We start from the raw sequence: 14,139 nt of genomic DNA, 5'->3' as shown, positions 1-14,139 counted from the left end.
ATTATACTACTTCCAAATTATTAAAATAATTATACACCAACGACTTAAAAATAAGTATAGGAAAATGTAATTATTATTCTATATAAATTGATCACACCAGCTTTGATCCTACTATCAGCTTTTCTTTGGCCCCCAAATTCCAAGTGAATCCTAAACTAACCAGTTCGATAATATTATATTGCACCATGCCCATGAGATACAGGATACGAAACTTGTTCAGGAAGAACAAACGAAAACGTCTGGCATCCGAAAATGAGCCGGATACCACTGACAATAGTGGTGGTGATGCACAGAACACCAGCAGCGAGGAAGAAGCTAAGAAGGAGAATCGAGTGGAGATCCTGCCGCCTCCGCCGGCAGAGGGCGAGATGCCCAGTTACTTCCATGTGGGCCTCCTGGCTAAGATGTGCCTTATCCACGGATACTCCAATGGCCTCTGGAAGCTGCAGAGCACCTCGAAGACGGAGAAGGACTTCTTCCTGAGCAGCTTCGGCGAGGGCTATCCGACATGGAACTCTGTCTACGGCGGATTGGAGGCCTACAAGGAAGAGGGTAACTTTCACGCATCCCTTGCCTGGCTGTCCGATGGATACTTGCTGTCCGACCTTGGTACACGTGGAGAAGCTCTCGGCGGAACGTGGTCCTCTGTTTTTAAGTCTATGCTCAGCTCGAGTGACGGGTGAGTCGGATATGAATCACAGGATATGTTAGAATTAATGGATTCCTTCTGGGTTCAGAAATATAGGTATATGGGTTTAGGTTTGAAAAAGAAGCTTCGGTTTTCCAATTTCATGGTAAAAGTAACCTTTAAATTTAGAAATCATGAGGATTCTTTTACTTTTATTATCTCAAAAAATATACAATATTGGGATATTTCTAGTATAAACACATTTATATATTTACAGATGTGAGTACCAATGCAAGATGAAGTGTGGCTTTGAACGCAAGCCCGGGAAAATAGAGCTTTATGTTCCTATTTACAAGGATCCCCTCTTTATGGGCTACTTTCTGTGCGAACCTGCTACAAATTATTTAATGGGTTACCGCACAGTACTTAATGTGGAGGATAAAAAATTCGACATGCATGCCTTTTGCGTGGGCTATAGCAATAATTCCACAGAAGTGGGAATGAAACTGTAGGTAACTACCGACTTCATTGTATTTCATGACTAATGTACATCCCTATATTATAGAGAGAACTTCGAGAACATTCGAGGATCGATTTTCCAGCGCATTGGAGAAAAGTGGGCCTTGGCCTTGAAGGCGAACCTTTATGGAAACGTGAATGCCAAAAGTGTTCACGTTGGGGGCCAGTACGAGTTGGAACCTGGCACTTTGCTAAAGGCAAAAGTGCGAGGGGATACTCGCATTGGGTTTATTTTTCAACGGAGATTTCGTGAGGACATTGAAGCTTTGTTTCACGTTTGTTTCGAAGGAAAAGATCCCATCAATGGAAAGCATAAATTTGGCGCCTCCTGGTACTTTAATATGTAGGCGGTAAACTATCGTGTGTTTGTGGTTTTTTAAAAGGAAAATAAAAACTGCAACAAAATCCGAAATAAAAATTATCTTAATTTTGATTAATACTGATTTCAAATTAATGATTTATAACTGTTTGATTTATAATCACGGTGCCAATCCAAATTCATTGACTGAAGCCACTTTTTACTACACTAGTAGTGGTTGTTTAAAGTGTCAGATCTTATTTCTTTTTACGTCAAAATTTTAAATTTTTTCCCAATTATTTGCGATTTTTAAAGTTTTTTTCAATGCCAAAAGCGAAGGAACGGCTTCGCAACTTGTTCCGCAGGAACAAAAGGCGTAATCGTCCTACAACATATCCTAAAGATGAGGAAAAAAAAGAAGACGAGCCAGCTAATCAGGAGGAGCCTGAAGAGCCCAGTAAGAAGGATGAAATGGAGATAATGCCCAATCCTCCAGAAGAGGGAGAAATGCCCTCGTACTTCCACGTGGGCGCCTTGGCAAAGGACCTTCTTATCACCGGTTTCAAAATAGGCGCCTGGAAAGTGGAGTGCAACACGAGGACGGACAAGGACTACTACCTGAGCACCTTCGGCGAGGGATATCCCACCATGGATTCCGTCTTTGGGGGAATGGAGGTGTTTAAGGAAATTGATAACTATAATATGTCCCTTGGCTGGTTCACCAACAATGAAATTTTGTCGGAGATAGGAGTGCATGGGATGAATTTTGAAAGTCGGTGGTACGCCCTCTTGAAGTCGACAATTGGCACAAAAGACGGGTGAGTTTTTTCGAGGGGCTTAAGTGTAACTTTTTCGACTTCACTATTTATAAAAATGATCTTAAAAGTCTAAAAAGTGTCTTAACTCCTTAAGGATCACCTGATTTAAGAAGTTTATAAAGCCTTTGTTCACTTTTTTAAAGTTGTTTGTAACCAAAAAAGTATATGAAATGTAATGTCCATGATACTACCTAAAATAAGACCCTTGGCACTATACTTAAATAATTTTACTGATTTACTTCATAGAGTGACTTTTAAAACCAAGCTGAAATGTGGCTTTGAGCGAAATCCTGTGAAAGTGGAACTGGTGGTACCCCTTTACAAAGAACCCCTTTTCTTGGGCTATGTCGTGGTTACTCCAGTCGAAAATTGGCTGCTGGGATATAGGGCAGCTTACAACCTGGACGATAAAGGTTTCGATAAGCACGCTTTTTGTTTGGGCTATAACAATGGAAGAACCGAAGTGGGCCTGAAACTGTAGGTTCTCCTTGGTGAAATTCAGGAAATAAATATTCTTTTAAAATTCCACTTGCAGCGAGAATTTTGAGGACCTGCGAGGCTCGATCTTTCAACGGATTGGCGAAAACTGGGCCTTTGCTTTAAAGTCGAACCTTTACAGTTCTGAAAATGTCAAACAGTTTGCGTTTGGCATTGAGTACGACTTCCAGAATGGAACGTTGGTGAAGGCCAAGGTGCGCGAGGACTCAAGAACAGGGTTTGTCTATCAAACCAAAATCGGCGAAAACGTTGATGTCATGTATCACCTGGCTTTTGATGGCGTCGACCCTGTTGGTGGAGCTCATAGGATAGGTGTTTCATGGGACTTTCACTGTTAGAAGAACTATTTAAAAGGCTTATATTGAAACATGACTTTGTTAGTTCGCCCAACTATATGTGATTAAAAAAAATTAGAATAAGTATTTTATTTTGATGTAATGTTTTTATTGGAAACCTGTGGTTCCTGTCCTCTTTAAGAATATGTTGCCTACCTCCAATGCGTGTATGTTAAGTCTTAACTAGAAAACTGGCTCTAATATTTGAAATTTAAATATTCCTTATATGTTAAGACTAGAGGATAGCTTTAGATAAAATAATAAATGTCATTTCTTATTTGGAGTTTAACTTCAAGAATATATAATATCAAGGACCCAAAGTATCTTTATTTTTCTTTTTTCCAATTTAAAACACTTGATCATGGTAGTAAATATAAAAAATAGCATTTTAAAATTTTTGGCTGTCAGTACTGTTTTACAAAACTAAAATTAGCAAAGGAAACTTGAGTACCAGATGACAGGGTCGTCAACTATTAGTTTTATTATATTTCCTTTTGAATTCAATAAAGAAATTAAAAAAAGTAAAACCTTTTTTATATTTGGAAAATATTGGGCTTTAATCCTAGAGATCGTTCTTAATTCCTGCCAAATAATAGAAGTATATTAAAATTAAAAGATTCAGCGGTTAGGGGAATGCCCCCAATATCTACTGCAGTGTGGCCGCTCCTACAGCGGATTTGTGACGCAGCAAGCGATGGTCACACCGAATTCTCTTGTCATCGATTTTTCTGTCTCTCTTTTTCATACGAAAAAAAAAGTTCATCTGTCCAGACGTGTTTAAATATCGTGTTGAAATCAGGCAAAAAGTAGAGTTTTCCGAGTGTTCTCGTGCATTTGCATATAGTTATTTGCATTGCGCGACCGTTTTACTTAGTTATTGCAGCGCAAACGGCGTTTAAAACGCGAAAATTGAAGCCAAAAGTGCCAGTTCTCGGAGGCCAAAGTAGGTAAGAAATAAAAATGGCGTCACATACCATCGCGCACACACCCATACTAACGACCACATTTTCCACATTTTTGTACCCTTTGTCCCGAAATCAGGGGCTGAAATAGCAAAATCCAAAGGTAAGTTCAGGTAAAAAAAACAAAGGCCACCTTTAGCAAAAGAGCGTGAGAGGGAGTACCATGTCGGAGGCCATGAGTGCCCCACCGCCCCTAATTCCGCAGCTGCAGGAGATGCAGCAGCAGCAACAACAGCAGCAGCAGCAGGGCGGCAATCCCGGTAATCTCGCCCAGCAGTGGAGCAACTACGCCTGGTATGCCAACCAAAATGCCGCCTACCAGCAGCAATATCAGCAGTACTACCAGTACTACATGCGCTACCAGCAGCAGCAGCAACAGCAGGTAACCTCGACGGTCAGTGCTTCGAATGCGCCGCCTGGCTTCAGCAATGCGCTGGCGGTACCGCCGCCACTTCCCTCGGGTCCGCCACCCCCTCCACCGCCCAAAATCGGTCAAACAGCGGCCCAAAACAAGCAACAGCAACAACAACAGCAGCAACAGCAAAAGAATTTCGGGGGAATACGTTTCAATTTAAATTTAAACCAAAAGCGGTTGGCTGGTGCACCCAATCCCCTGCAACAACAACAACAACAGCAGCAGCAGCAACAACTTCAACAGCAGCAACAGGTCATGCAAATGTACAATAACAATAACAATAACAACAACAGCAGCAGCAATAGCAACAAGAAGAAGCGCAAGCGTAACAACAAAAACAAGAGTTTTGAGCAATCGGCTTATAGCAATCCGTTTAACAATCAAGCTCAAGCAACGCCCATAGCACCACCCCCACCCATTATTAGCGCCAGCGATGTGGGCGTGCCTATCACCCCGGATCTAAGTAAACCACCGCCACCATTGCCACTGGCCATAGTGGCCCCCATAGAGAATCCCCAACAGCAACATCAGCAGCAGCAACTTCAGCAACAACAACAGCAGCAGCAGCAACAGACTGCATCTCCCGCTCCACCGCAAGCATCCCCATTTAAGCGGCCCAACAGCTTTCAAATGGCCTCCAACGATTCCTGGCCGGATGCCCTCAATCAATATGTGGCCCGTTGCTACTCAAAGTGTAACACAGACCTCGACAAGGATCAGATTGACATTTGCCTAAAGGGCAAGATTATAGCGGCGGCCAATCGCAATGAGCTGTGGACGCGGGACTGGGACAACGAACCCATGCCCACGGTGCACAGCGAGCGGGACGGCATCGACGTGGTGCTAAGCAATGTGACGCCCCCGCAGCCGCAGCGAAGCAACTACTTCCAGAAGAAGCTGGAGCAAGAAAGGGAGCGGGAGAGAGAACGCGAGCCGGAGAAGGCCCCGAACAAGGGCTCCTCGGGTATAGTGAATCAGTTTAAGCAGAAGGTCAATCAGTTTAACAAGTCGTCGTCCGGCTACGGTTCCCATCGTCACTCTTCGTCATCGAGATACTCCAGGAGTCGTTCGCGGTAAGTTTTGGCGTCTCCCTTTGTCAAATGAACTTGAAACCTAAACCAGTTTATTTACCCCTTTCAGATCGCCGTCATCTTCAAACTCGTTGAAGTACTCGAGCAAGAAACGGTACTCGCGATCGCGCTCTCGTTCGCGTTCCCGCTCGCGATCTCCCCGCTCCCGATCGTGCTCCCGCAGTAGCGATGCCAGCAGTCCCCCGGCGCGAAAGGTTATCCGCAAATCGGGCTCCAACGAATCCCTGAATTTTATACCACTCACCGCGAACTTATCTCGGAAGCAGCAGAAAATGCTGATGAAGAAGGGCAAGCGGGCAGCGGCAGCTGCAGCAGCAGCCGCTGGCTCCGGTCAGGCGAAAAAGAAGCCGCCTCACTTCTACTCCAACCAGTCGTCCATCGGCGGAGCTGTTGATGATGACACAGCGCGCTTGCAACAGCGTGCGGCACGATTTTCGCAGCAGGGCTCCAGCTCGGCCAAGAAATCTGTCGTCGCCATTGCAAGCTCACCGTTTGGTCTCACCACGGCCAAGAACAAGAAAAAAATGATGCAGCAGCAGCAGCAGCACCATCGTTCTGCCTTCTACGAGGACACAGAGGCGGCTGGCGGCTTAGATCTTCTCGATTTGCATATTGTAGGCACTTGTAGGGACCTAGAGAAATCGTTTTTGCGTCTCACCAAGGCGCCGTCGCCGTCGGAGGTGCGACCTGTCGAGGTGCTCACCCACTCTCTGGTTAATGTAAAGGAAAAATGGCGTGCCAATCAGGATTACCACTATGCGTGTGATCAGCTGAAGTCCATTAGGCAGGATCTGACTGTAAGTGACGATTTCTAAAGATTAAAAAAAAACCTGATAACCATTATAATTTCTATAGGTCCAGGGTATTCGCGATCAGTTTACGGTTGAGGTGTATGAGACGCACGCTCGTATTGCCATGGAGAAGGGAGACCACGAGGAGTTCAACCAATGCCAGACGCAACTGAAGATGCTGTACATGGAGATTGAGGGAAAGAGCGTCAATGCTTTGGAATTCACAGCTTATCGCATACTCTACTACATTTTCACTAAGAATACCTTGGGTAGGTTTATTGATTCTTAAGTACTTTCGGTTTAAATTAACACTGATTTTGTCTTGTAGACATTACCACTGTCCTACGTTCCATTACGGCTGATCAACGCGAGAATCCTGTCATTGCACACGCCCTACAGTTCCGATCTGCGTGGTCGCTGGGGAACTACTGCAAATTGTTTTCTCTGTACAAGACGGCGCCTCTTATGTCCGGCCACATGATTGAGTGGTTTCTGGAGAGGGAGCGCAAGGCTGCTTTGCGAGTCATTATTAAATCGTAAGTTGAGAATTTATAATTCTTGTTGATAATTGTTACTTATAAATACCATATTTTTCAGTTATCGTCCCAACATTAGTGTTGAGTATATAACCAATATTCTGGCCTTTGAGAGCTCCGAAAAATGCAAAGAATGGCTCGACACCTTCAGTTTGCCCTATGCAGCCAATGGTGCGCAAGTCGATTGTAAAAACGCAGCTGCCATTGCCATTTGAGGCGACTTTCACACATGGCAGATTACCTGCTGAGAAGCACTATTCGATTTTGTACCTGATTTCCGATTTTTTCGGATTTTAGTGTCCTTTGTCGCACCTCGGATGCAATTTCCCTGGCCCCACTTAACATACTTTGTATATATTTTTGTAGATCGCGATTCCTTTTCGTTACACAGTTAGGATTTGCTTTACTCCCCTTCTTAAGCTTCAAATTATCTTCGAATAGGCGAGCCTTAGAATTCTTCGTTTTTTTAGGACCTTAAAAGTATAGACTTCGTAGGGGATAATATTTTACAAGGAAAACAGTTTATCGAAGGAATAGATACAACAAACATCACGGGAAACATAAATCTACTCTACATTAATTCTGTACTGCAATTCAAACTACAACTAAACGTTGAGGAAGGAAAGTCTGCTTGCACCTAGCTCTGGTTTCGCCAAAATACTGGATGAATCAATAAGGATTTTAGAAGGTCCGAACTGTCGACGGCGAAGCCATACCCCGGATTGTAGATTTCACTACTAGCAACTGGAGTTACCAAATTCCTAGAAGAATCAACTTGATATCTGCGGTTACGTTATGGATTCAGCTTCGGATACTGTATTTTACAACGGGAGCAGAAAACATCTATATACTTCGCTTGGCGGAACAGGAATACTTTCATGTTTTTTGAAACCTAATTCGTCACAATTTTTGGAACATTTTCGTCTGGTCAGCGTGGGTCTACGTTCCTTTTATTTAAATACGCGGCAAAATGTATATATTTTTTCAAACAACAAAATCCTACAAGATCCCCAACTCAAAACTCGTCAGAACTCTACAAAATTAATCTGAAACCAAAAGTGCGTGACCTCCCAATGAAACTAAAGAACTTGAGAGCTGAAGTGAATCAATTCCAAATGAGGTCACACACCTCTTGAATAACAACTCTACTAAAAGTGAACTCTCGCAAAACTAACATGAAATAATACACATGCAGACAAACAAAATCAGATGCGATCATCGAACTCCGAGAGTCCAAAAGCTTGGTGCTGAGAATTCATCTTTGTTTCGTTGTGATTATTTTACTCATTTTATCGTCATTTGATCACTTCATTTTTAAACTAGTTTTAAGGTTTAGGCTTAATGATTGTTGTCTTATTTAAATTATTGCAAAGGATTATACTAATGTTCTGTCTCTCTATTGTATACCTGTATATATACAACCATCCAATCCACCACCAAGAACTACAACAAGAACGAGCCTGCATGTATATTCTTCGGAAGTTCAAAGTCAACGTTTCGGAAAATGGCAAAGTCAACCTGGTCTTCCCCGTCGCCACAAATCATCGGTGAAATGGCAGTCGAAAAATCATCAAATATTAGCGACATTTGTAAGCTCTTCCAATTTTTATTCGTGTTACAAAAAAAAATTGTATACAAATTTCGAGTCTATGGGGTAGAACATAAGCAATTGGTCATAATCCTATATTCAGTGGATACTTTTTATAGGGGGAGTTAGAAAAGAAGCCTAACCCTTCTTTATTATACAGTAACTATACAATAGTCTAGGATTAAAGGTATAGGCTAAGTTTACCTGTTATATTTATTTTTAATTTTCTTGAATGTTGGAAAATGATGAAAAAATTCAAGATTTCAAATGCTTCTTCAAATATTTATGCAAGACATGGGATCCCGTTTGCATGAAAAGTGAGAGTTATAATTTCGCTTTAACAATAAACATAACAAAACGCAGCAACTGGTGTTTTTCTCTTGGTGAATTTTCCCTTTCAGTTTAAGGTCGTCGTAACAACAATCCTCAACAACCTATTTGCATTCAAAATCGGGAGCTTTAGCCAGGACACACGCCGTCCTGAGCTTGTTGCAGCGTGGGAGGCGAGCTTTCAACAACACCCAAAGGATGCTGGCGGAGGTTCAGCCGCTATTTAAGGATGCTGCGTTGCGGCCTTAGCTTCAGTCAACGCGCGGCGTTCGAGTTCTTTGGATCGCGCTTAAAACTTAAATTGAAAGGACCAAACTGAGATAATCTAATCTGAAAGAATCTAGAAAATCAAAAGAGTCCTAAAACCCTTTTGTGAGTGAAGTGGTTTAACGCAAAGTAGATGAAAATATTTCTTTATTGTTAATTTTATTAAGGTGTGTGAAAAATTACGCTTTATAGTTACAACGTGTTAGTCTATTCCATAAAAAAAGCAGTTTTTCAGAGGTAAAAGATAAATAAAAACTGAATATTTAAGAGATAATCCTAAAAATGTTCATAACATCCTTAAATTCATGTAATATATTGTGTAGTCAAAAAAATGTACCTCAATTTAAAACTTTAAGGTTCAGAATTTTAATTATTAAAAACATTTTTTTAATAAAAGGAAACTTAGTTTTGTAGTGATGGTCAAGGATCCCATTTCATTCTCCGCAATTACTTTTAAATAAACAAAAGGAAACAAATTTCTCGTTTTGGATAATAGTTTGTCCGTTTAAAAATTAATTTTATTAATAAATTTCATTAAAGTCTTACAAACTTAGCACCAACATTTTGGCAACATCTGCAAATAACACGAATATTAAAATGGCAACTTTTATATACAAATTTTTTATATGTGGTGGTTATTAATGAAAAAATTTTTACATACGGCGTTGGAATAAAGCGTATAACATATTTACTATTATCATCAAATTTCCTAAACAAACTTATGTTAACCATTTGTTCTTTAGTGTGAGTGAGTTAGGGAACTTTACCTTAACTCGATTTTATTTGATTATTAAACATAATATATCAACTACTTAAAGAAAATTAGCACACAGTTTTAACGTCGCACAAATTTAAAATTGTCTTATAATATATGTAAAGGAAGTTAGAAAGTTTGAAGAAATCATCTTCTGGGTTTTTTATTAAAACAACTTAAATATATAATTTATTCTGTTTCCCAAAATAATAAATCCTTAGGACTTATCCAATCACAGACTTTAATTAGTAGGAGAGAATACGGTTAATGACTAACGATTTGTTTTTTCATGACAGTTTTTTTAAATTCCATTTTTCAAAGATTTATAAGCAGGAACTTGCTGATATCTATTAAAGTACGATAGTGAATTTCAAATGGAGTAAAAAACTACAGCCTTTAACGCAAACATTTGTTGTTTCATTTTCAAAAGTTGCTTGTTGCGTATGATGACAATCTGATGAATTTAATTTGAATACCACGGAGATGTGATAATTATTTATTTCTCAAGAATAAATCGCAAATGACAATAAAAGGATATCAAAATAATGTTTTTTTTAGTTGGTTTTACTGTTTTTTTATTGTTATTTAACTGAGAAAGAAACTCTTCACAAAAGATGTGAAAGCAACTAAAATTCTTGAAAAAGAATTTAAAAACTTGTTAACGTGCAAGTTACTTTTAAAAATATGATATTGCCATTTTCATACGCCGCGAAAAAAAATAAAGTATTAAAAACTGTTGGTAATGATCTTAATAATACGTCTACATAGTTAACAGACATGGCTTTTCAAAAATCGTTGCTGGCAGTGCTTTAACACTTATTAATAGAAACAGTTTGGAAATTTTTGGCACAACTTTTTAGTCAATATCATCCCAAGTGCAAGTTAAGGAACATCAAATATTTCTTTTTAATGTGACGTCACTTTAAAGATTTGAAGCGTTTGTTACATTACCTCACACTCTTCTAGACAAATCGGCTAATTTTCATAATCGTGAGACAATAAATCTTGGGGATTTATTAGAAATGTCAAGAAAATCTCTTTAAAATGAACACAATGTCAACCAAGAATTGATTTACTGAGTGCTGGACCACAATAATCAGTCAACCTAGGCAGGAATCTACTCTAATTCAAGCACTTATTTGATTAATGTCATGAAGACTTCAAAATGGAACAATCTTGCAATTAAATAAATCAATTGAGAGTGGAAAAACGGAAACACAAAATGGAAAATAATTAATTAATCTTTAATAAATACCCTCAAAGGCCGAAAGACTTAAGACTGAATTCAGAAGCTTGATACCCCAATAAGTAATTAGGGCTGTCAAAGACGGGAAAATTAACTCTTTAGCGTGTAATCTACAAATTATGTTCATAACAAAATTTCCAACATAAATTGAAAAACAATTAGCAGTAAAAAATAACATCAAATTGAGTGCCAAGTAAACTTTTTAGGGGAGGCAAAAGGCCAACTTCCTGTGAAGCTGTCGCAGCTGCCGATGTCAAACGGTTGACAAGTCCCGTCTTTCCTGTCCCGTCCATGCGCCGCCAGTTTTCCCCATTTCATTATTAAGAAAATTATAATGTGGCTGATGTTCGGCGGGCCATTGTATAATGCATAGTTGCATAGGCTCCTCCATTGAAAGTCAGCGGTACGAATAATTCCGAAAGCACTACACAATGCGTACTAAAACTATTTTAGCTAGTGCTGACCTTTTGTTAAGTACATTTCGTTCTAAATGATTGTGATAATAAAAAAATATTTCGACTTTAGACTTCTCTACTTAGATTATTTAAATTACTACTCAGCGACTTTACTCTTCCACATGCCTAATGCATAACTAAGTCAATGTTCAAACAACCTTTAATATGAACCTCCATTCCTCATACCTCGCAGAAATGAAACCCATTAAAATACACATATTTTGCCGTGTTCGGCATGTTTTCAAATAACAATAAATAAATATTCAATATTGACTATCAAAATGCGAACCGCAGCTGAGGCTGACATTACAAAGGACGACAGGAGTATAAATTTTGCAACATTATGTGTGAATATTTCATCCACTTGCACACTTGCTTAAGGATGTGGGCGCACTTGGATCCGTGCCGTGGCAATCCTTTTCGAAGGCATAAAATCCCTCACATGGCCATCCCTTTCATATGTTAATCCAAAGCCTGTTAGTCAGCATTTGGGGGAATAAAACTTGTTTACCTTTTCCCGAGCGAGCGAAGGGATGGTCAAAGGATTTTCTTCACTTTACGGGATTCTTCAAAAATGATGTGTTATTTACAGAAGGGCCTTTTATTCTTAATATGAATTTCATATCATAAGTGTAACACGGTATCTGGAGCTCAGCTGACTTTGGGATATTTTGCATTAGCATAAAATAAATTTTGACCAGTGAGTTATTTTGGTAACGGATCAATTTAAAAGAGCTCAGCGGGAAGTAGAAAGTTTAAGCCAAATCGAATCCTGAAATTTGTGGTAACATAAAAGGTTAGCAATGTCGAAGCCTATTTAATGTGTTTATAAAGACGACTACTTGTTTAAAAAAACATTTAAGGTGAATTTTTTTATAAAAAGAAGGAGCTTGTTATTCTAAATGGACCCAAAACTTCGCTGCCATCTATAAAAAGTTATGTTTTTATAAAAAAAGACTTAATTCGAGTAAAGCTAACTACCCTTGAAAGTAATTAGCATTTTAAGTTCTGCAACCTATTTGGAATAGTACCATTGTTATACAAATTTAGCCAACTTAAATGGCAATTACCGTAAAGCACTGCAATTATTGCCCTCACGTCCACATTATTGTCTCCTAAGATCCTTCCAAATCCAGCTCCATTCTGGTCATGATTCGCACTTGACCACAAGTCTAGGCCTTGGCTGAAACCTCCTTAGCACCTGTGTGGGTGGGAAACCACATTCGCATTCCCCTGGCCTTGCTGTGCCGCCCACTTAAATGGTTTTTCTTAACAGATTTGCTGGTTTTCAGTTTCCTTTTTTGTGTTTTTTACTGTTTTGCATTGTACTGGGGAGCACTTGGTTTCGTTTTTTCGCTGCTTGCCTTTGTCCCCAATTGTACGATTTCCTTTGGTTTTCATTTCTTCACGCGGCTGTGTTGTCATTTGAGATAATACGAAAAGTATTCAGCGCCCGTCGTTGTTACGGCTTGCTTTTGATTTTGTTCAAGGGTTTATTTTAAAGCAATTGATTGGATTTAAGCGATTCGAAAAAGTGCTGGAGGAGTTGAAGTGTTGGGGGAATGGGAAAGCTGAGATTTTCCCCTTGCTGACGGGCAAATCTGATTGAATTGAGCCTCCACCAAAGGATCTTTTGCATAAAGTGTTCTCCGAGGAATTCGGTGTTGTGAACATTTTTGATTTTTTTATTTTTATAATTTTATTTTTCTTGATAAAAAAATCAAAAATTAACGAAATGAAAGGTTTTTGCCCATTCTTTTTCAAATTCCACATATTCATTTAGCTTAAAAATATATAAAATTAACAAGCGATATTATAAGTTCTTCGATATGTGTATTGTTAGCTAGTTGTTTTAACAGCAAGTGTACAAATATACGATTATTTTGCCAATCGTATATCTTCTAATAATAGTGCAACACTGCGTATGAGTAATAATAAACACCGACACAATTTAGAGATGTCGTTTTTCTCTAATGAAAATTGCCAAATGAAGCCTTACCTGCTATTCCATCACTCATTATAAACTTTTCACTTTCCTGGTTGTGGCGTTACAGAATTTAAATTCCACTCAGCTCATTAGATTTCAAATCAACAGAGGCTGACAAACAACAAATAGCCGCAACTACTTTTAACTCGAGGCACTGTCTCAAATACTCCAGAGATTTTCCAGCAGTTTTATCTGCCTCTGGGCTGATTAAGCAGGGAACGAGGAAAAACAAGCGGAAATGAAAAGCAGACTCCGGTTTTTCCTGGCAATGGAGAACATTTGCAGCAATTAAAAGCATCTTTATGGCAATTTGCTGCTGCAAACCACAAAACCAGACGCCTCCGCTCTTCGCTTCATAATAAATTTTCTTAATCAAAAAGTGACGAAGTCCTTGCCGCTCTATGAAAATTCAATTAGTTTACCTTTAATTTGGTGGGTGAACCGTGAACACGGCTATTTATACACCCCGCATAACCGAGGTGAGGTGGCATCTGATTAGAGTTGGAAAAGTTGCAGACAACATCTGCTGAACCCTGTCACCGAGCACAGCCAGTCCGCTTTCTGAAGGGTTTAATCATTCATTCTTCAGCCAATTTTCACGCTGTTTTTCTGCACCAGATG

General features: G+C 39.5%; 4 protein-coding genes across 6 annotated transcripts in view; all 4 read left to right on the top strand.

Moving 5' to 3' along the window:
- The first annotated feature begins 104 nt into the window (after nt 1-104).
- Nucleotides 105-1,543, top strand: LOC108011155 (voltage-dependent anion-selective channel). The gene is made up of 3 exons (XM_017076243.4): nt 105-679; nt 906-1,136; nt 1,194-1,543. Exons 1-3 carry the CDS (start codon nt 186-188, stop codon nt 1,492-1,494), a joined length of 1,026 nt encoding a protein of 341 aa, XP_016931732.3. The 5' UTR covers nt 105-185; the 3' UTR covers nt 1,495-1,543.
- A 126-nt stretch (nt 1,544-1,669) lies between these two features.
- Nucleotides 1,670-3,180, top strand: LOC108010740 (voltage-dependent anion-selective channel). Its single transcript, XM_017075670.4, has 3 exons — nt 1,670-2,263; nt 2,510-2,740; nt 2,799-3,180. The coding sequence occupies exons 1-3, from the start codon at nt 1,770-1,772 to the stop codon at nt 3,097-3,099; spliced, it is 1,026 nt and encodes a 341-aa protein (XP_016931159.3). The 5' UTR covers nt 1,670-1,769; the 3' UTR covers nt 3,100-3,180.
- A 653-nt stretch (nt 3,181-3,833) lies between these two features.
- LOC108020988 (leukocyte receptor cluster member 8 homolog) lies at nt 3,834-8,841 on the top strand. Of its 2 annotated transcripts, none has more exons than XM_017089447.4 (6): nt 3,834-4,039; nt 4,138-5,546; nt 5,614-6,361; nt 6,420-6,624; nt 6,684-6,891; nt 6,953-8,841. In XM_017089447.4, exons 2-6 carry the CDS (start codon nt 4,222-4,224, stop codon nt 7,104-7,106), a joined length of 2,640 nt encoding a protein of 879 aa, XP_016944936.3. In that variant the 5' UTR covers nt 3,834-4,039; nt 4,138-4,221; the 3' UTR covers nt 7,107-8,841. The 2 variants fall into 2 exon arrangements, with proteins under 2 accessions (XP_016944936.3, XP_016944935.3); XM_017089446.4 differs by having other exon boundaries at nt 3,834-4,043.
- A 294-nt stretch (nt 8,842-9,135) lies between these two features.
- Nos (Nitric oxide synthase) overlaps nt 9,136-14,139 on the top strand; it is a 38,947-nt gene continuing 33,943 nt past the window's right edge. The window contains exon 1 of one of the 2 annotated variants that reach the window (XM_065862874.2): nt 9,136-9,313. The gene's annotated coding sequence lies outside the window, so the exon portion shown is untranslated. The remainder of the gene's footprint in view (nt 9,314-14,139) is intronic. The other variant, XM_036822639.3, reaches the window with a different exon arrangement.

Source organism: Drosophila suzukii, chromosome 2L, assembly GCF_043229965.1.
Source record: "Drosophila suzukii chromosome 2L, CBGP_Dsuzu_IsoJpt1.0, whole genome shotgun sequence".
In the NCBI taxonomy this organism is placed as follows: Eukaryota; Metazoa; Arthropoda; class Insecta; order Diptera; family Drosophilidae; genus Drosophila; species Drosophila suzukii.
Note: the sequence above shows the minus strand (reverse complement) of the source record. Positions and strands in the feature narration are given on the sequence as shown.

Excerpts from the sequence above, each read along its gene's own strand:
- LOC108011155 (XM_017076243.4), top strand. The coding sequence starts at position 186 with ATGCCCATGAGATACAGGATACGAAACTTGTTCAGGAAGAACAAACGA. Across the intron at positions 680-905 it reads ATGCTCAGCTCGAGTGACGG|ATGTGAGTACCAATGCAAGA; the intron begins GTGAGTCGGATA and ends ATATATTTACAG. Across the intron at positions 1,137-1,193 it reads ACAGAAGTGGGAATGAAACT|AGAGAACTTCGAGAACATTC; the intron begins GTAGGTAACTAC and ends CCTATATTATAG.
- LOC108010740 (XM_017075670.4), top strand. The coding sequence starts at position 1,770 with ATGCCAAAAGCGAAGGAACGGCTTCGCAACTTGTTCCGCAGGAACAAA. Across the intron at positions 2,264-2,509 it reads ACAATTGGCACAAAAGACGG|AGTGACTTTTAAAACCAAGC; the intron begins GTGAGTTTTTTC and ends TTTACTTCATAG. Across the intron at positions 2,741-2,798 it reads ACCGAAGTGGGCCTGAAACT|CGAGAATTTTGAGGACCTGC; the intron begins GTAGGTTCTCCT and ends TTCCACTTGCAG.
- LOC108020988 (XM_017089447.4), top strand. The coding sequence starts at position 4,222 with ATGTCGGAGGCCATGAGTGCCCCACCGCCCCTAATTCCGCAGCTGCAG. Across the intron at positions 5,547-5,613 it reads TACTCCAGGAGTCGTTCGCG|ATCGCCGTCATCTTCAAACT; the intron begins GTAAGTTTTGGC and ends TACCCCTTTCAG. Across the intron at positions 6,625-6,683 it reads TTTCACTAAGAATACCTTGG|ACATTACCACTGTCCTACGT; the intron begins GTAGGTTTATTG and ends TTTGTCTTGTAG.